This window comes from Rhagoletis zephyria, unplaced genomic scaffold, assembly GCF_001687245.7.
Source record: "Rhagoletis zephyria isolate East Lansing unplaced genomic scaffold, Rhagoletis_zephyria_1.1 Rzeph_scaffold_01532, whole genome shotgun sequence".
Classification (NCBI taxonomy): domain Eukaryota; kingdom Metazoa; phylum Arthropoda; class Insecta; order Diptera; family Tephritidae; genus Rhagoletis; species Rhagoletis zephyria.
In genome coordinates, this window is record NW_016158616.1 from 87,780 (window position 1) to 110,546 (window position 22,767).

Below are 22,767 nucleotides of genomic sequence, written 5' to 3' on the forward strand. Positions count from 1 at the left end.
ACTGTAATTTCTTCTAAAAGGTGATTTAAATAACTGATTGTCTGATATCTGATTGTCTAAAAAAACTGTAATTTACAGTTATAACTGTGAATCTGCCAATATTGCTTTCATCTCACAGTCTCTAGAAGGAAAAAAATTTAAATTCTTGCAAGCTCTTTACTGTCTTTCGAATGACTAATTGAAATACCTGCTAACGAGCAGATTTTAGTTTTACGCTGTTCGCCTTTTAGCATAAGTTTAAAAAAAATAAATCAAATTAAAAAATATATATGTATATATTTTTGTCTTAAAACAGTAAAATTTAATGAATCAAAAAAAATTACCAAATAAATTTACATAAAGCAAAAATAAGTTGAACAAATATTAAAAATGAAATTAACAAAAAAAAAAATCTTAAAATAACCTATATAAGAAAAAGGAAAAAATTAAATCAGAAGTGAAGCAATTAGCACTTAAAAATAACAAAAAATACTTTATTCTTAAAACAAAATCTAAAAATTAAAAGAAAATAAAACAAAATTAAGAAAACAATTTATTAAGAAAACAAATAAGATCCGAAAAATTAAATAAAATATATATTTCTTTTAAAATAATAAAAGCTAAAAACTAAAAGAAAATTAAGAAAGACAAGAAAAAATAAAACTAGTTTCTAAAAATTTAAATATTTTTTCGTTTATAAGCAATAAAATCTAAAAGATGAAATAAACTTAAACTAGAAAAAAAAACAAAAACAATTAAGTTCAAAAAAGAAAAAAGGAAATAAGTTACTAACTATTAAATGATATTAAAAAAAATCCCATCTTTTTAAAAGAATATACATTAAAAAACTGAAAAAAATTAAATTAAGAGAGAAAAAAAATAATAAAAAAAGAAAATAATAAATAAAATTAAATGGAATTAAAAAATGTTATTTTTTTCTCTTGAAAACCATAAAATCTAAACATTAAAAAGGTAATTTAAAAAAGAAAGAAACAAAATCCGGTGGCCTAAGACTCAAGCTTGGATCACTTGAATGGTCCGCCTGTGCTTTGCTCACTCGGTCAATGCGACTATTGGAGCGACGCGAGCTAAATATATATATACAGCTGCTTTCTCTCAAAATAGCTGTTCACCACGAGAGTTTAATGAGGGGAGCTTTATTTCTGAGACTTCTGTGCTAGAATAACAAAAGTCTTTCAAACTATCTTGCCACCTGTCTTTCGTTTGACTTACGAAAGAGTTTTTACTATCATAGTCAGAATTGCTCTGTTAGTCAGACTCAAACTTGGCTTAGAATAACATTAAACTCTCAGTCATTTCTTTGTGGAAAAGTGATTTCAAAACCTCGGTCGAGATCAATTTCCGTTGCCTTATAGCCACAGATACTGTATTCAATCAACCACCATTCTGCCGAGGATGGTGGCGTAGTCAAAGCATTTAACACGTAGGTCAAAAAATTTAACTCATGAGTCAAAAATTATACTCGCGAACCAAATATTCTTCCAAAATGACTCATGAATCAAAATATGTAAATACAACTATGCAAAATCTTGCTGTAATTTGCCGTGGCAGTTTGTCACCTGTGATAAGCTTGTTAACTTAATTTTCAATAGAATCACAAAATAAAGAGGTCGTAAGTCCGAAAGGATTCCAATCAAAAATTTTTCCAGTTTTATTTTATAAACAAAGGGTTAAAGACAAGCTTATCCAAAACTCCTTAAAGGCTATTGGGCATTAAATTTTTATTTGGACTCTTTGTTTCAATGTAAGCGCTTCATGCAATTTTATTAGAGCGAATCAATGAAATTGAGTCGTTTTCTAATCCCTACTTCTTACTTGCTACATGTTTATTTTTCATTTTCAATAGTGCTCACACGCATGTTAAATAGAAGTCAGCAGAAGCATCGAACCGCCCTCACTTCAGCAAAAAAAAATTCAGTTGAAAATGAATGTTAAAAGAGTGTTGTGATCGAAAAAGTTATTTGCTTACTCTTTCAAATGGCAGTCAATAAAGTCACATACCCGTCCGACCACATGAAAAAATCAAATATCCAGAAAACGGAATATAAAGTTGAACAAAGTAAATTCCAAACCAAGCCAAAGAGCTAGTCAAACAAACAAGAGCCATTTACTTAGCCAATGCACACATAGTTAAATGAAAAATTGTGAAAGTGAAAAAATTTTGTGCAAACATGAAAAAAAAAAATGTCAACCTTATCCGCATGTTCTTTTTTGTTGAATTTTTTCTGTTTTCTCCTTTAATTTCCCCCTAGTGGAAACAGTCAAATAAGCGTTCTCTCAAAGCGTTAAATTTTTTCATGCGCAAATAAACGATTCCGTCGTCGTTGATGATGGCGGTTGGCAGTTTTTCTGCGTAGCGCCAACGTTTTTTTTTTTGTGTTTCTGCATTTTTGTCTAAAGTTTCCTCACAAATAAATCCGGCACGGAAGTGCTGACGACCACGCAAAGCAACACAGCCGCGCGCAAAGTGGACAGTTAGACAGAAAGGCATTGTGGGTCAAGTGGCACTTGTCTGGCACCTAGTTTCCAGCTAGCTTTGCCTACACTTTTCACACGCTCTAATGGCATTATTTGGACGGGCAGAAGAGTGTAAAATTTCTAGAAATTTAGCAAATTTTTGTATGCAAAATGTGGCAAAGAGTACAGACAAGTTTGACAGGTAGAAAGCAAATTAAGAGCGCCAAGAGGGAAATGTTTAAATAATTTTAAAGAAAAATTTAGATATTTACTCCTTTACATTATGCGTTGCAACATCAACTGGTTAAATATAAATACCTTTGAAATGGTAGTGTTAGAAGACGGCGATTTGTCACGTATTTTCTTCAATGCAAAGTATTTTCGAAAAGCCAGCAAAAAAATTGCCAAAAATCAAGGATAAGTCCAAACTACTTCAAAATTGCATTTTATGGGCAGCATAACTGCATACCAAATTTTGTTTTCTAAAAATCCTGATTAAAATGTTTAAATTTTTTATGGAACTTTCGAATTTTCCTAAATTGTGTACAAAGTTTGAAATTCGGACTTACATGGCTTTGGTTAGAAAGTACGAAAAATTGCCAAAAATTTATGAATGATTTTTTTAATTCTGAAAATAGTTTGAAATTTGGATGAGCATTGGCTGAAATTCGTAGAATTTTTATAAATCCTGTACAAAGCTTTAAATTTAACCTAAGATTGTTTTTGTTAAATATGTTGTCAGCTCTACTTTACCAAAACTTATTAAAATTTAGCGTCCCCATTTGTTTGCCCTCCGCCGTATATCAATGAAAACGCGACTTTTATCCAATTTCATCAACCGGGTCTTATAGGCTATCGGTTGAAAATTCTCTGGATAAAACCCTTACTGCATATTGCGCCAGACTGGACTTCTTATTTAGAAATTTTCTGTGAGCTATGAATACATATTTTTACAAAAAAAAAAAAACTATTTTTAGCCCTCTTCCTTAATAGTGATGGCTGAAACACTTCTCGTCAAAAATAAGTTTTATCTATGGTAATCAAAGATTGCTTAGTCAAAACCATCTTAATTTCCTACTGAATTTAACAATTTCTATAGTAGGAGCTTTTAATGGATTTGCACGTTGCATGGCGTTCTAGTGATTTAAGTAATCTTAAATTCAGTAGGCTTGTGCATTCCCACAGGAAATGCTAGACATATTCTTCACAGATCATCGGAAAAGTCCTAGCGGGAAGGCTTTTATTGTAGCCTAGCACTTCTAAGGACTTTTTGTTCCAAATTTCAAATGTATTAAGTGAAGCACCACCTCGGTGAGTACCACAATGTAGTTACTTTGAAGCTTCTTTTAAAGGACAAAATACCCATTTGGTTTGCTTCTGCCCTGGGTATTCCATCCAGTAGCTGTTGAACATTTTGTCTACCCAGTTATTTATAATCGCCTTATGCCGAATTTCCACAAGGCATTGAAATGACAGTAAATTCATGCCATTTAAAAAAATGCCAAGTGGAAATGAACTTATTGACTATTTTTTTAATGTAACGACAGGATTATTTTTTAATGCCCGACTTTGTCATTTGTCATTTTTGCCATTTAATGCCTAGTGGAAATCCATTAATGTGTGCTCTTTGAAGAACCCCTAAAAACGGTTCCGAACTTTCAGCTCTTCAACTTAGAAAAAACTTTACTAAATATCTAGCATTAAAGCTATGGCCGATCATAAGTAAAACTTGGTTGCCACACATACCATTTTCCTCTAAAGTTCTCGCTTTCCTTATAGAAACTTATCCAAAATTTTGAATCAAGGAAAAAATTTTGTATATTCTCGTTATCGATTATTTCGATTTCACTGCGAGTTAATTTATTTGCTTGCCCTCAAGTATGCAACTTTACATACGAATATTGTTAAACAATTCGAGCCACTATAGAACTGTTATTTATAATTATTTTTCTCACATTATCTAGACTGGCCATCTTATTTTATTTTATTTTATTTTAAATTACAACTATTTGACGTAGCCTTAAGTACATACATATGTAAGCCTGACATTTTTAATATCATCATAGTAACGTTTTTGTAAATGTATTAACAACCTGAGTTCCACTCTATTTGTTGTACTATAAAAGATTCAAAATATTGCTGTACTAATTTTCTTCTTCAATAAATGAAATGAAAAAATTAAAATTTGTTATGTATTGCATTCGCTTATATTGCAAAGCTTTGCACTTATCAAATGCCGTTTGAAATATTTTTTTTAAAAGGGTTTAGTAAATAGAAGGCAAATAAAACTAGATCATGGAACTGCTTTTTATGAGTCAGTCTTCCGCCGCATACTTGAGATGAAGTAAAAAATAATTTCTAAATACTCGTTTCGTGTGGAGCCCCCGTACTACATTGCTTGTTCGAAAATCACGAGCTTAATAAATGTATATGCTACGGAGAGAAAACCAATGGAAAGGCCTAAATAGCTCCATTATTTCCTATCTCGGGCACTGCTCTTACTAAATAACTCAATGTATTCGCGCCTACAGATAGGCTTCACTTTTGTGCTTAAGGGGTTACAAAATCCTTACGGCCGAAAAAATTGTTAAAACGTATATTTTTTTTACGCAGATATACAATTTTAGTTGTACATACTTTTAAGTGTTCCTTCATGGCTCAAAACTTACACCATTTCTTCCGTAGTCTTAGAGAGAGAAAATTTACCAATTTACTGGGTTATCTTGTATTGTACTAAACTTTAATGAATATGGTTTAGAAATAGTATTTTGAAGTATAGAACGGCAAAATAGTGCTGGGTGAAAATAAACTTCCCCCACTCCTCTCCTACCCCCGCATTCTGTAAACCCTTGACCAATTTTTTTCTTAATGCTGATGGGTATTCTTAACCATGTCAACTACCATCCGTTAAATATTTGATTATGAAATTACAAATACTAACACAAATACATACACACATAAATAAGGATCAAGCTTTCCAAACCATCTTGCATTTCGAAGAACCCATTTTGTAGCAAGCACATTATGAAAACTGCCAAATACAAACAACATTTCAGATAATAGTTTTTGCAATAACTGCTCGCTCACTCTATTTTACTCTTCAAACACGTATGTACAGTGCAAATGTATGTACGCATTCAAACCCTTTTGCCATTTGGAATCACTTGCCTGGTCATGGCAGTGCAATTAAGTTAATGCTGTTTTGTTTCAATTACAAAAATTAAAAAAAAAAATGTGTTTTTATGTGATTCACTTTATTTGTGTGCTTACATTTGTTTTGGTGCTTGCGTAGAAAGTAGTGAACCCTTTTTTGTACATCATACATACATACATACGAGTACATAAGTAATAGTTAAAAGAGATTTCCCACTATGTAGTTATTTACATATAAGTAAGCGTAACTAATGCTGTTTTAGTAAAGTGTACGGCACACAGTGCAAATAAAAATTGAACAAAGTTAACATCAACTAAAAGTGTTTGTAACCACAGCTACCCCCCAGCAAATAAATGCATACATATAAGTACAGAAGTCTGTAAACTATAAAGACTTAATTATTTTAGTAGGTATGTAGTATGTATATACTTTATACTAGTTAGTTTGATGGCATGTCGGGTGCATAGGGCAAATTAGCATTCATGTTATGCACTAGTGTATGTACGTAGTATGAGCATTAGGGTAGCTCTTAAAATATCAACATCTAAATTTTTTAAATTAAATTTCTAAACCTTGGTAGCGACCACAATTTTTTTTTAAGTCCGAAATAAAATTTTTTTCATATGTGAAATATATAGAAACCTTTCTTATTATATATTAACCGATTTTCAGACTAAAAAAAAAATAAATATGGGTTTCCTTATAGGGCAACTCCGGCAACTGTCTTGCAACTCACGTCAGTCTGTCTAAAGGCAAAGTCTTTCGTAAGACAATTTTCAATTCTGGCAGCTATCTGAAAGCTCTTTTCGGCCTATCGAAAGACCAGTTGTAAGATCTGAAAGATCTTAGCGTTTTTCTGTTTGTCTTTTTACTTTACTTTACTAAAAAGTAAATGTATCTAATCAACAAATTATTATTTTTTTTGAAAAGAATTAAAATAAAAAACTAAAAGAAATTTTAATTAATAAAAAAAATAAATAAAATTAAAAAAAAAAAAGAAAAAATCAATAAGTTCCTAAAATTTAAATGAAATTAAAAAATACTTGTAAATGTTTCTCGGTAAAATAATACAATCTAAAATATATCAGAAAACTTAATTAAGCAAAACAATTATTTGAAAAAATATAATCTAAAAGTTAACCAAAAAATCCTTAAAATTTAATTGAATAAAAAAAATCTTGTTAGGACAAAAAAATTGAGAAACTAAATTTAAAAAAAATTTATTAAAAAACAAGAAGAAAACTAAAGTTTCTTAACATTAAATATAATTAAAAAATATCATTCTTTTTAAAACAATAAAATCTAAACATTTAATTTAAAATCGAAAAATACGTAAAAATAAGTTTCTAAAAGTTAAAAATAATTAAAATATTCATATATTTTTCCTTTTAAACAATAAAAACGATACAAATTTTACAAAAAAAATTTAATAACTATATTAAATAAGGAATAAGTTCGCTGCCCGAATGGCACGCCAGTGCTTTACTTATTGATATACAAATGCGTTCTGCCAAAACAGCTTCTCACCATTAAAGTTAGCAGGGGAGCTTTTTTTGTAAGACTTTCGTGCCAGAATACAAAAAAACTCGAACTATCTTGCCTACTGTCTTTCAATTGTCTTACAAAGGACTTTCAACTATTTTAGCCCAAATTGTCCTGTTTGTTTGGAAGGCAGCAGAAAATTCCAAAAAGTTCATTTTTAAATGTATTTTTGAACCACCCAAATGTACCTACATACATATATGTATTACCAACGACCTGTGTACAATACTTGGATCAAATAATAAGATAAGCATACCTACAAATAAATCTGGGGAAGTGAGCCTAAAACAGGCACGTAGATAATGGAATTTTCAGCCGCAATTACAACCTAATGCCGGATTTCCAGTAGGTATTAGAAGACACAAATTATGTTGCAAAAGTTGGGCATTAAAAAATTCCTGTGTCATTGCGTTAACACAAATTGCCTTTAAATACATTTCCACATGGCACAACTTTTTCGTCATTTCAATCCCTAGTGGAAATTCGGCATAACTGGCAAACTTTTTTCCAAAACCTTTTTTTTTTTTGCTTAATTTTACTTGCAATAATATTGTCCTTGTTGTACATAAAATTAAACTGCAATTTTAATTCTGAATTTCTTTTTCTCTTCCAGCACAATGCTGCGCCTGTTCCCTCTCCTACCATGGCTGGTGGCCTATTCTCCATTGATCGGAAATTCTTCGAACGTCTTGGCACCTATGACTCTGGCTTCGATATTTGGGGTGGTGAGAATTTGGAATTATCTTTCAAGACCTGGATGTGCGGTGGTACATTAGAGATTATACCCTGTTCACAAGTTGGTCATATCTTCCGCAAACGATCGCCATATAAGGTAAGTAAAGAAACCAGCGCAAGTACGGTGAGACAGTCAGGCCTATTACGGTATCCGACGGATGCCATCCGCACGGATCTAATCCGGTTCGCACTTTCATAACAAGTGAGTGTGAAGGACTAGATTTGTGCGAGTACCATCCTTCGGACCAGAATTGGCATGTATTCTACGAATGTCATTCGCATGAATCTAATCCTTCACACTCGCTTGTTATGACCGTGCGATCCTGACAAGATCCGTGCGGATGGCATCCGTCGGATACTGCAATAGGCATGAGTATGAGGAAAAGAAAAGGTCGCTGAAGAGTTTCGTAAAGGATTAGATTAGAGCTTTAATTAAGCTAGCCTAAGCCAAGGTTCTCTAAGAAACACCACCATCGATACCTCATTCAAATCATCATCCAGAATAGTAATAGTTTTGCGCAGTAGCCCCCTATGCAATTTTGGCCTCTGGTTTCTCTTGTTTCAACTGACGTCTATAGGAAATATCCACTGTCCCCCATGCAGTGTCCCCTCATGTCCCTATAACCAGGGACCGAAGTGAGGTGAAGTATATTCTGCTTGGCCATCTCGTAGAGATAGGCGGCGGTCCATTGAGAAAAAAATGAAAAATGCTTTCTGGAACCGATATCCAAGCGCACGGTCGGTGCTGTTCAAAATGAAGCAAAATTTATTTAATATACAAGAGCGTCCCTAGGCTTGAGGTCGCCATTAGCATGCCTCTCGTAAGCGAAAAGCAATGAGCGCTGCCATCTCCTGTCCTGCCAAATCCTGTCGAAGAAAATCTAAAATAGCGTTCAGAGCATTGTTTGGCGTGATTCTGGACCTTGGTGAGTAGCCTGAAGTTGACCTCTTTATCTAATGCAGGCCACCATACCACCACTCAATATAGGAGGATTGGTCTAACGACTGCTATAAATATCTATCGACAAATCCGGGTACTGAGGCCCCATATTTTGCCTTCTTATAAAGTTGAACAATATTCTCTTTCCATTTCCAGCTTCTTATCTAAAATAACGGCTAGAAATTTGGCTTTTGTAACAAGACTTGCCGGACGCCGTTAAGCTTTGGTAGAGTAAACGAGGGCATTTTATACCTTCTCGTAAAGAGGACGAGCTTCTCCTCGGTTGAGCTGACGCTTTAGCCACAGCGGGTGGACCACCTGGATACATCCTAAAGCGTTCACTGTATCAGCTCACATAGCGTGTGTGGAAACTTTCGTCTGAAGGCGATTGCAATGTCGCGGCGCCTGGGAGTACGTTTTAAACGCGCCTTCAATATCCAAGAAAGCTACGAGACAGAAGTATTTTAAGAAGTATTTTTTTTTTTTTGTTTTATGCGTTCCTTTCCCACTGTGTCTCACTGAGAGTGCGACAAAAATGTGCGAACACTCTTTGTTCGAATCAAATTGATTTAGATTTTCTGTACGAACGACTTGATAATTCGGGTTGCCGCGTTCTCATTTTTATGCGTTTGCAGCGAATCGCATGTACTATTTTCCCTCAAAATCGTATATAGACAACAATATCATCAGCTGTTCAGCTTCAAAACAAAATAAAATGTCCCAAACAGGGAGTGAATAACTTTCTGATACAAATTTCGGACGTTTTTCCTGTCGACTAGCATCTCCAGCTGCTCGTATTGGCGTTTTTCAGGCTCTATCCATCTTCAGCTCCATGCGTGTATTATATAATTCCACATACTTATCTCTCTTAGCGTGGCCCTGTTCGCGGCATATTTTTCTCTGCAGTGCCTCTCGAAAAATTGTTCCAGTTAGATTCTCTTTCGCAAGAGTTCAGGTCTTTCTATTTTAAAATCAATTAAATTAATTTAAGTCAGATATGCCAAATCATTGAAAAGAAGTGAAATTATTAACGAAAAAGTGTTGCTTATAGTCCAATTATAGTACAATTTGATATCCTCGCCGGCCAGTGCTCGATGGATACTTAGAGCTTTGATTGCACGATATGTCTACGTATGTAGGTGTTCGTATATGTAGTTATTTCGTTGCAGCACTTACCCGCTCAACTATTGTGTAATAAGAGCATTCACGATATACATATGTTTATGTGAGCGCATATAAATTGCAAGTGCCTCTTAACCTGGCCATTGTTGGAACGACCCCAAAAGACATAGTGCAATAAATAAACAAACCGGCCAGCAAAGCAAACGTTTGTCTATTACGAACTCAGACAAACACAATGTAATGCACGTAAATTTACCTTTCTATGGGCCAAGTGTTGACGCGCCATTTGTCTGGGCAGTGCAGGAAAACCACCCAGTAATGTGTAACACCTGAACAACAATAAACGCCTGGAAATGCGCATATGTGAATACATATGTATGTAGGAGGCAAAATGTGGAAATTGAGTTGTAAGGCATGCATGTACTTACATACTTGCACTTAAATACGAATATGAGTAAAGGAGTTGGATAAAAATAAGCAGGATTGATGTTGGTAGCCACTGTTGTTCCATCAATTGTGATTAGGCAAAATGTGGATATGAGTAGAGTAGAGTAAACGGTTGCCAGTGAGAGAAAGAGAGAGAAAAAGAACTCGTATTCAAACTGAACCCAAAGCATTCTATGCCACAACTCCCTTATTTAGTATGTGGAACTCAATATCCCTTCGTTTTTTTTGGGGTAGAAAAGCAATTAACCAACGTAAGGCAAAATCAGACACGTTTCCACCTGCCTCTGTACTCAAGTTCAACCAAACAGTGCGAGCACCCCCATAAAGTGCTCACATTTCCTTTCTAACCACAACTATTCCTGCTGCCAGTCGACGTAGACTTCTTTCAAATGTTGCCACAATGTCTGCACCACAGTTTTGGTAGAACAATTTTTCATGATTTTCGCTTGCATTGTTGCTTAGCGTTTGCAAGCATTCTCTTCTACGCTCATGCTTTGGCAATTATCGTTGCTGTGGTTTGTGGCACAGTACTGTCTCCCGCCGCCCAGCCATCGCCTTGCTGCTTCACAACACCAAAAAAAAAAAAAACAACGATTTTCTTAGCGCCGATTTTTGTTTGTGCTGGAAGTTCAGTGTGTAGAGTGTTGAAATGAAGTTACTGCAATGATGTTAAATGTGTTTGTTTAATGCCTAGAGGGTAGGAATGTGGTTTCGAAATTATTTGAAAACAAGCATGCTTCTTCGTAGAGACCATAGGAGCGGCCGACTACTCGAGCTACATATTAGCCATCCGGCAGCAGGTAATTAGTGTTTCAATGGCATAACAACAGAGATAGTCATTTGGCATTTTATGTGTATATCCTTCACTCGTTTGGTATGATGAGAATTGCTGGGCACTAATGAAACATTCCCGGCATGCAGTGGTCCCTAATGTATTTTGTACAATATGTTCATACATATAAAGGGTGTCTCAAATTAAACTGGCGTTTTTTTAATTCAAATTGGTCTTTATGCAACCGATGGAAATAGCAATCGATATCGAAAACTATAATAGGGATTCGTTAAAAAAATATCGATTACAAAAAAGTGGATAACATACCAAAATACAAATATTTATTTATTGTGATTCTATATTCGTCCGCATACAAACCGATAAACTAGAAATCGTTATCGATAACTATAACAGGGCTCATATAAAAATATCGATTACAAAAAAGTCGATAATAGCATACAAATATACAAATATTTATCGATTCTAAATATGTAATTTTAGGAAATTTCAATTAGCCCAAACTTTTGCACCACCCTGTTCATGTTGTATTCTTTACTATCTCCTCGTTTCCGCTTTCATCCTTGCAACAACTTGTTCTTACTGCTTTTAATTAGTGTAGAGTTTCTTTCCTTCTTCACAAATTTACTCACTTACACATTTCCTTTCAACTGCTTGGCTATTTATTTTTGAAATTTTTCAATTGTTTTTCAATTAACATCTTCCTGTTGTTTGCTTGAAATTTCCGCAGTGGCGTTCCGGTGTTAATGTGCTGAAGAAGAATTCCGTACGCTTGGCTGAAGTTTGGCTAGATGACTATGCGAAATACTACTATCAACGCATTGGATACAACAAGGGCGATTTTGGAGATGTGAGCTCACGCAGAGCGCTTAGGTAAGTATGGAATACATTGAAAAGTATTTATATGCAGAGAGTATACATATGTACATATATGTACGTAGGAAAATCGAGCAAAAGCAACAGTATTATATGGTTTCAAATATTTTTTGTATACTATTGATGGTGTATCAATTTGTTAATCATGCCGGGTCATTCATTTTGGCCTCCAGTTTATCTGCTCAATTTTGTTACATTAGTAATCGTGTCCAGTAGAGGGGTCAGAAGGTAAATAGTATTGGAAAGAGCACACCACCCGGTGTGACCCCCTGTTTAAATATTTTTGGCTCCAGGTTTGGTTTTGAATGAGTATTGCCGACGGTCTACCATTCAGATTAGTCACTGTGGTGTATAATATGTCTCACTGTCCGCTGGCAGTGGTGACGGTACTATAGGTCGAGAAAACCCCTCTTTGGTGACAGCATTTCCCGGCCACTCACCCAGACTCCAAAAAGTTAGGAATAATTAGAGTCAACGAAAAGTATTTTAGCACGAACGTGCATAATGTGTCGAGGCCAACGACTTAAGAAACGTTTCAGCTTACCGATATCCAATTGAACTTCGCCCCTGCTGGAAGCAAGATACGCACAAGGTTTCGGGAAGCTGCGGAGTCTTTTGATAGCACATATGGCTTTATCCATTCAGTGTGAACCATTGATTAAAATAGCTATCATATCATTTCGGATCCTACGAGATCTCATCGCAGAAATGATTTCCAAACTTTCATCGCACCTCGTCGAGTTGGATAGCTACCACACGGATGACCAGAGCTTATTCACATCATATGTGAAGTTGCAGGTCTTCAAGTGCTCGTCGCTCTTGTTCCCCGCTTATTCCGGTTTAACAGTCGTCGAGTCCGCATGTTGAAATTCCTAATACAGAGACCGCCGAGATCAACATAACGTAGGTGACCGTATTCACATGCTACGTACCACTATCACCTACACACTTTTCTTTACAAAAAAATCCTTATTTGTTGGTGTACATGAGGTGAGGTCCAGCCAAAAGGTTACGAACTTACTCGTAATGCCTCCCAAACTGCTGGGGGTAACTTTAACTCGCCAAGTGACTGGGATCTGGTTTCGGGACGCTAAAAGGATAGGAAAAACTACCGACAACACCAATGGAAAAATACAGGAAACAAACCAGAGAATACTTACTTAGAGTGCTCCTGCGGTGTTATGCCGCCCATATCTACTACTGACTCCGCGATTTGCCGCTTCGACTGAGGTTACTCTTAGATTTGCCTGTCCAGCTTCAGGTTCCACTCTCCAGGCACGTACGCAAATCTGTCTCAAAAACACTGTGCCGCGTCTGATACCAGATAATTTTTTAAGTAACTAGGAAAATTATACTCGCACACAATAGGGATCTTCCCCTCTTCAATGCTCGCTTAGTTCTTCCTCGGCACGCAGCTACGCGTTTTGCCGCAATCTACGTGCCTGTCCGCAAAACAAGCGGTCCTCAGTGCCAGTGTGGTTGGTTCCCGGTCAATTGGCGCCGACCCGACAATTCTTAAAATTGGACGCTTTAGCGGTCACCACCAAGGCGCATACAAACAAGCACCATCTACTTTACCATAATTCGACGGACAACAAAAGTGCCCCTGTCAACCCATTATACTATTTATCAGAGCTGCACCATATATTGTTCAACCAGACGAGGCAAATACAATAATTTGACAGTGTTGAAGGCAAAAATCGTTCCTCTTCAATGAAATGATGCATCACAGTGTTGAGTTATATGAACGCTGGGTTTTCTGACTGTTACGGAGCTTAGTGTTGCCGGCACAATTCATCAATATTTATTTGCAGTGTAACTCCGTTTCTTAGATCTCAGCTATCAATATACCCAACTGACCCATGAAGATGATTATCTCCGCTATGCGCAAGTTGAGTGATCAAGTAGGGTTACCTATCTCTATCCTGGGTGTGTTTTGCCTGGTCAAAAGTGGCACCAGCCTATAAAAGATTTGTGCTCACCTGATGTCACATTCCGATATATTCTGAACTGGTGAATGGAGGCTGTAAGGTACCAAAAGCTGTTTGATGAAGGGTGGGCAAGATTATCGATGCTGAGGATATGATCTGTAGCTCAGATGAGACAAATGGAGCCCATGGCCCCCTTCGGCACCTTGCTTGGAGACAAAGGACGCCATTTGTCATGGAGCCGTCTCTGGCATACAGAATAGAAATAGGTTTCTGGTAGGGAATGGGACTCAATGCCAACCCGAATCAGATTGGGGTAGATCGCCAGAACAACAGGCAAAACTCTGGTCATTCCGGTACGTAGGTCCGGCTGTGGTGGAAACGTACTTTCTTGTGATCCATATACTTGTTCATATTCAAACTATGACGCTTACGTCTTTTTGGTGGTTAGGGCGCGATATATTTGCTTCCTTTTTTTGAAGGTTTTTTGATTTAATTTTTTTTTTGGTTTTGCCTTTCACCGATTTTATATAATAATTATCCTTCATTTATTGCATTGCTTTTATAAAATGCTAATTAAGAGTTTTTATCAAACAATAAAACAGAGAAAATCTCGGTTGCAAGAACTTCAAATGGTATCTGGACAATATCTATCCGGAATTATTCATACCTGGCGATTCAGTGGCGCATGGCGAGGTAAGTTGCACGTACTTTAATAACAAACAAACACAAGCATACAACATGCATGAATACTAATTATATATTTTAATATTAAATTAATCTTGAGAAAAAAATTTTACAAGAGAAGGGACTGAAAATCATAAATACCAATATTAATAATATAACTCCATATTTTTCCCAAGGATTGTATGTACTTATGTGATTAACCAAGTAATTTGTTAAAATTTTTCCCCAAACAAAAAAACAACAACAACAAAATGCAGATAAGAAATCTAGGTGCTGGCGGTCGCACATGTTTGGACTCTCCAGCGGACAAGAAGAATTTGAAGAAGGCTGTGGGACTATATCCTTGCCACAGACAAGGTGGCAATCAGGTTTGTGTAAAAGTGTTTATCAATAAAAACAACAACGAAAGACGGCAATCAAAATGTACTCTAATATCTAAGCAACAATGAAGGACAATGTATATGCGACCGCCACAAGCTCCGTACCACAAACGTATATCTAGAGAATAGCTAAAAGCAAAACAAAAACAAACTTAGAGAGCTAATTTTAAGTTAATTTTTTTAATTTATCTACTTGTAATATGGTTTTTATATTCAACTACCACTTTTCTACCCCTTCTCCAATTTAACCCCTTACATATTTTATGTTTGACAAAAACTACTAAAAACCATTTACTGGCTTAGAAAAAATTCTTGAAAAAAAACATACATACATAAATATATGTCCCCTACAATCCTCGAACTGGTTATGGGTTTGCCTGCAAATTATAAGAACCGAAATTTTAACAAAAAAAAAAAAACAGGCTATTATACTTATTCTTTGCAATCGAACTTCATTCGCCAATTTCAGATAGCAAATATTTACACTGATATGTGTCTCGATTCGGTCGCGAGTGGAAATGAAATGCAATCGGCCGTTGATCCGTATCCTTGTCATGGCCAAGGAGGAAATCAGGTACTTTATTTTTGTATATTGTCACATTTTACGTTGATTGCTGCCCACATTCCACCCTCACCCCGACTACAACTGTTTTTTTTTTTACTTTTCTAGCCCTTTTGCTTTTATTATGCCTTTATTATTTAGATGAACTTTTCTAGTGATGCTTATTTGTTTACCCTACCTTAATTTTAATATTAATTAATTTAGTTATAATGAAAAAAAAGTATCACTTACAATTTTGCTTGCGTCAAAAAGGGACAAAATTTCCTAAAGAATATCATTTTGGTAACCCATAAATAACATAATTGGTGATTTTGGTGTTGGCAAACGCACAACGATTTGGAGTTGGGAAGTAAGGATTGGTTTTTGAGGTTACCGCTAAAACTAATGCAGCTTACTTTCCTCAAAATTTCTAAATTCCTTCTTTGCGTCACTGAGCTGCAAAGCTGATCCACCTTTTTTGTTTGCTGGGTAGTAAATAGAATTAAGCTTTTCGTTTTTGTAATGACCACTTCAATGAGCGCAAAATTCAATTCCCATTGGGCTTTTAAGAGGCTAAGAAGATAAAAACTTAGCGTGTACTACGCAACTAAATAGTCGCTGTTCTAACTATGAAATGAAAGCTCATATTTTTAACTTCGAAGCATTTTGTAATACTTAAAGGCTATACAAGCGTGAACAAATTTCTTCGCCTTAATGAAACTCCTAGCAAATATTATTTCCAGAAACAACGTCCATTTTAAGCATTTTTACCAAAAAAGCTTTCCAGAGAGCTTTCACTTTTGTCATCAAATGGGACTATTAACGCTTCTGAGGGCATAAGCCAGTGTTGGCCAGACAATACATTGTAAGTTTATACGAAATATTTACAAAAACATATGTACATTGTATGTACATAAATAGCAATCGTAAAAAGCTCTGACCTAAAGCAAACCTACGAAGTGGGTTACTCTAGTTTAAAAAGTTCCAAGTTCAAAGCGAAGCGTTTGTTAAGTATTGGCTTATAACAAACAACATTTTAAAGGCCTCTTTTTCATTCGTTTGGTTAAAGCGCCGAATTTGGAGCTTTCATTTAATTGATCTTTCAGGCTGAGATAAAATGTAAAAGCCAGGCTAATACCAGATAACCAGAGAAAGCCTTTGTTCTCTGCGCTTTCATATAAAATGAATTGAAAGCTTAAAAGAGCTTTCAGCTGTGAAATTCGACAACGTATTTACAGCTAAAAGCTAGTAGATTACACGGGCTAGCTGCCAATGGGATATAAATATTTTGAGCACAGTATTCTGCAGATAAAAATACATAACTTTGGCTGGAAACTTTTTGCTAGAATAGTATTCCGGTAAAAAATGGACTTCCGGTCTGTTTAACTCACTTCTGGTTGAAACCGGGTATCAGTAATACCACCAGATTATTGAGCATCTCCGACTTGGTGATTCGTATTTTTTCGTTTTCCAATGAAAACGTTTTCGTCCAGGGCGAGTTAAAGTTCCTCGACCATTTAGAGGTTGGAAATATTAGTTCCGGAAAAAAAGTTTCAAACAAAATGTACATATTCTCCGTTGAAACAATGTATAAATACAATCTATGAAAAGCTCTGGAAAGAAAAAATCTGTTTTAGTTAGTTTTTGAAGGTATTTTTAAAAGTTTTATGGCCGTTCAGAAGTTCAACATGGTAACTAACTTTCACCAGATTTTTTTTTAAGACAAGAAAAGTGATCCATGTAATGTATTATTTTTTAACTAGCAATGTGTTTTTGAATTTCATAGCTTAAAGCTCATGAGCCAGGTTGAAAACACGGATAAGCTTTTAGTTGACTTTAGTTATATGAACTTTTAGAGAACAAAAGCTGTCTCTGGATTGCTGAACTAGAACAGCTACGATCAAAACCCGAGTGAGAAGCTTTTTAAAAGTTTTCTATAAACCTTAAGAGCGAAATACACAACACAAGCGGCTTGACAAACCAAGCGAAATTTCCCTTTGCTTCAAGCCATTTGTGCTGTCTATGGGGTGTTTGAAGGTTTGACAAACCGCTTGAGGGAAATTTGAGCAAAAATCAAATTTTTTTGATTTTCTGGCCGCCATGTTGACGTTTGATCAAACCGCTTGCGATGTGGATGGTAAAATCGCCTCAATTGCAACTGAAATTTCACCAAGTGAAGACGTAAGGGAGAATAATGGTAGAAAACTAAAATGTTTTACATTGTTAACCGAAAGAAAACTAAAATTCTGTGCTTGAACGACTCATGTTTGCATGGTCTATGTCAAAATGGGAAAAGTATGTTTGACAAGCCGCTTGTGTGGTGTATTTCGCTCTTTAGAGTAAAAGGTCTTTTTGATCGCCATTGCTTTATATGGACCATTATTTAGCTCAGCGACGAGCAACGTACAATTCATTTAAGCAGCACCACCGAAGAAATAACGGCACAAAATGGTCCTTTTTTAACTAAGAAATTATCGCTTAAGAAAGTGCATGTTCAACCGGCTGTGTAAGTAAGCTTACCACACCCTGAGTTAATCAATACACATAATAGAACCTTCGTTCAATTGGTTACTGTTCTCGCATTTTAAATTAGTTAAATGCTCACTCATTCATTTCTATCCATTAAATCGATGATTTATGAACAATTCGGTTGCCCCTTAAAAAATTACAGCAAATTATTACGCCTACCAATTCAATGTATTTTCACGCGGCGCACCAAAGTGACAGCAACATTTCATTTGATAAAATTTAAAACTTCCTCCCGCATGAATTTATAGATTTATAACAATTTATTATTTTTCGCCTTTAAAATATAAATAATAACTTTTACCAACCAATAAGGCTTGCATGTTCATAATATTTGGCTTTTTCTGGGATACTGCAATTAAATCAATGCCAAATGAAATATCTATAAAAAAATCAAATTTTTTTTTTGTAATAGCTGCATATCAGTGAAAAATAATGGAAAAGGATGCTTGGCATATTTTTAAAATGAAATGGTTAACCAAAAAGTGCGGAAATATGAATACAGTAAAGCGCGCAATAACAAAAGGCGAAATCATTTAACCATGGCAACCACACTCAAGCGGAGCACTGCAATTCATTTTTAGTAAACATTTTTTTTATTAGAGCTACATTTGACACCATTTTCTTTTTAAGGTAGAAAAACGTTCGCCGAAAATAACGAATTAATTTTGCAATCATATTTTTTTTTAAGGTTTTATGGGTTTGATGCACATTGCAGCGCATCGCAACGCAACGACTGCTATTGCCATTACATAATTTTTTTTTATTTTATTTAGTGTTTTAATTATTTGGTTTTAAGCTTAAACATATTGCGATTATTTTTTTTAATTGAAATATGGCAATATTTTATAGTTTATTTTGGTGCAAAATACTAATTCACGGAGTTTGTGGCTGCGGCTTAATCATTGTTGACCTTATTTTTGAACTAAATACATACATATACTTACATACATAAGTGATAAGAGTATATTTTGCTGATGTCATTTAAACTTACATAATTCCATAAAGGCATAGTTAGATATTTACATATACATATATACTAGATATTTTTATTTATTTTTTTATTTTGGTGCATTAAGCGGAATTAGGTCTGAAAAAAATGCATTGTTTTCCTATTTTCATTAACAAATGGTGCTTTTATTCAATATTTTGCATTATACATAAATATTAATTAAAGAAACAAACATATAAAAAAAATCTGACATAATAATCATACCTTTCACGACATACATACATACATATGTACATACTCATTCATAATTGCTCAAATATTCAACTAAAACTAAAATTTTGGTCAACAAAATAATTAGAAGTTAACAGAAAAATTTCCTAAACCAAAAAAAATACCAAATTCGAAATCCCTAGAAGTTTTATTTCAAAGCGCCTCAATTCAGGTAAAAAAAATAAAAATTATAACCTCTGAGAAAACCATCTACAGAAAAAAACGGTTTCAAAAAATCGGTTGTTGGATTAATCACGGTTTTGTATTCATAAAACATGCAAGTAAAGGTAGCGGTATTTTCTGCATACTCAAATCAAAGTTTGCATTTTTTTGATTATGACACTATTGAAGTAAATGAGCGATATGTATATAATTACATACATATGTATATGGTTATATATTATTAACTTCAAAATTAATTGTATGGTGAATGTTTTTTAAATATTTCCAATGTTTTTCATGGTAAATATTTTTTGTTAATTTTTTATTAAAATATTGGTTATGTTTTAGCAAACGACATATGCAAAGTAAATATATTTCAAACTTTGTATGAAATTTCAATATTCACAATGGACTTCACAATCGATTATGTTTAGCTACTAGATCAGCAAACAAAAATTTAGTTAATTTGAAGTTTGTGGTACGCCGTAAAATTTTATTCTTATCTCTAAGAATTGCAAAATAATTATCCATTCTGTTAAAGCGAATTTTAGGTTTTCGGTTTAAAAGCGAAAAAATAAATAAATTAGAAAAGACTGAAAAAGATCATTAACCAAATTTAAAAAAAAAAACTGGTTTTTGGAAATACCGATCTTATTTGAACATCCCTAGAAAACATACTCGCTTGCTGAATCGTATACCAGTTGTCGGCACATTCTATTCGTGGGTCAATGCCAATGAAGTCAGTGTATCTCGGAATCCAATACAGTTGTATCTCCGTACATGTACGCAAATCAGCAATATACGTTGGCGGTTTTCCTGTATATGGATAGAATGAGCATTCAACAACGTCAACCTATAGACGATAGGGCAGTCACTCAGCAAGCAATCTGTGGTTTGAGAACTTCCTGGTAAACTGGATTTCCATCATAGGATTGTAAGCGCTAAGCTAGACAGCAGCGAAGTTATCAAGTAACCAAAGAAGAGGACTCATCGAGACAAAGTACTGTCGCCGTGCATTCTTCTAAGACTCGATAGGGAAAGGGTCAAAGTTATCATGCAGTGATTATGGTATCCAGATTGTGCATAAATATGATAATCGAGATGCTTCAAAGTGCAGCGGGCGCTACCTAAAACCCACGCGAACTATTATTAGTCACCAAAAAGAGAGATTTCTAATTTGAACCTATGTATTTGGGAGTCATTATTTCACCGAAATTAAACTGGAAAATGTACACAGAATACCTAGTTAAGGATGCATATGGTCCTCCTTATTCTTGCTAATTTTTACTGACCCCTTTCGAAGCATATTCTATTTTTACGGGCGGCTAAAGAATGGTTTTTTGCATAACGGCAGTAGGTTTTTCATCTGGTCTTCAAATCGAAAAGATTTTTCTACCACCGAAGTGGGCCGGTTATTTTCAGGCGTTCAGAGTACGTTCAGACTTCAGCTGATAAGCATGTCTTCGTTACTGATCTCGTTGTCGGAGAACAGCAGCATTCATTGCACCGAAATAGCCGACAAGCTAATCTAAACGCGTCGTGTAGAGTCTTAGGGGTGTGTGGCCTACCAACTGCGCAAAATACACTGCACTTCCCATCAAGTTGAACACGTAAGATTTGTCTAGACTTACAGCCATTTTCAAGACGAGTGCAGGCATACAACACTTTTTAACGTAGTTGTAATATACAAGATGCAGAGAAAATGGTAGAGCATCTGCTCTGTGATTGTCCAGTAATGGTTTCGACTAAAATTAGATTTCTAGTCAAACCAACTGCAACTTCTTAGGTTTTTAAACTCCGCGGGCTGGTTTTTTAGCTAAATATTTAGCTTCTGCTGCTTTCTTATTGTCGTTTGTTTTCGGTTAAATTGCGGGTTTTGCTTTTAAAACGGCAATTTATTAGTGCTACCCGTTGTGTAACTTTGGACTAATCTGCATACAACAGCACCGATTCAGTCATCCGCATGCCCTCCTTCGACCATAACATTGTCACCAAGATATGTACATATCCTGGAACACGTAGTACGTTCGTTCATATTAGCATTATACTGCTATGACCGCAAGGCCTGCAGATAAACTGCCCAATGAAATCCATTATGATCTGGTAATTAAGTTCCTGATTTATCCGTTCCGTTTTGCGTTTACCAACCCAGAAATAAAGAATTTTGAAGACGAACAACTGATACCGCAAAATAGTTGCGGTCCCATACCGATGCTTGAAGATTTTTATCCCGCCAGCTCATCAGCGACTTTGTTGTCCTGAATTCCGCAGTGCCTTGGCACACTGTGCTAGCTGAGTTGAAAGTGTTTTTCAATGCCAAGCGGTGGACCATATTAAAAATACATATTGATAAGCTTGAAGGTTATCATTCATTTGGAGAAGCCCTGAGTGTGTGCTTAGCTATTTGAAAGGATAACTATAAATGCCCTTCAAACAGTTTTCATGGTTTAAGCTGGCGCAGATTGCGACTAACTAATAGTATCTCGACCAGAAACAACCTTCATGTAAGGAAGTTTTTTGTTAACCCAACTGGAGATACATAAGAAACCCTCAGAACGATGTTTGTCCGATAAATCCACTATATTACTTTGACTTCAGACCACAAATCCAACCAAAACTTCATCTACAGGCCCATACGGCACGAGTGGCTTTATTGGGGCTTATTTCGATGTAAGACCCTTATCGAAGGTACTTTCAAGTTGGTTGACCTCATCAGAATATTAAACTGTACGCGAACAGCTTTTTTATGGGTTTATGGCAAGTTCCCTATTGGCACACTAGTTTCTCATCAAACTAAGACCTACATGAGGCTGTACGTCTCAATTTTCCTAAAGCTGGGATGACTAGATCCGTGTTACCAAGGGCAATAAACGATGGACCTGTAGTTTGATTAAGAGGTCGTCTCTTACGACCCCCTTAACTCTATTATTCTGTAAGGCCATTTCGAAATCACTCACCAAAACCTATGGAGCCCAATCCTTTGTGGGATCAATCAAACACCCTTTTAAATGTGATTTTTCCGGCAGGAAAACCTAGTTCGAATACACAGAATTCAGGGTGTCAACCGTTTTTCTAGGTTTTAGAGATTTTTATATTCAAATTTATGGGTTTGAAGAACGCAGAGAGACATTTTTTATACCCGAGCGCACTTGTGCACAAGGGTATTATAACTTTGTTCACATAACGGTTGTTTGTAACAGGCAAAACGAATCGAGATAGATATAGACAAATGTATACATAAATGATCAGAATGAAAAG

The 22,767-nt window shown here is 35.3% G+C and overlaps 1 protein-coding gene across 3 annotated transcripts in view; it reads left to right on the forward strand.

Moving 5' to 3' along the window:
- Positions 1-22,767, forward strand: part of Pgant9 (polypeptide N-acetylgalactosaminyltransferase 9) — a 112,022-nt gene that overhangs the window by 84,419 nt on the left and 4,836 nt on the right. For 2 of the 3 annotated variants that reach the window (XM_017617969.1, XM_017617970.1), the window contains exons 7-10: positions 7,767-7,985; positions 11,918-12,060; positions 14,597-14,687; positions 14,936-15,046. In XM_017617969.1, coding sequence (XP_017473458.1) covers positions 7,767-7,985; positions 11,918-12,060; positions 14,597-14,687; positions 14,936-15,046 — 564 coding nt within the window. Of the gene's footprint in view, positions 1-7,766; positions 7,986-11,917; positions 12,061-14,596; positions 14,688-14,935; positions 15,047-15,527; positions 15,633-22,767 lie in introns of all 3 variants that reach the window. The other variant, XM_017617972.1, reaches the window with a different exon arrangement.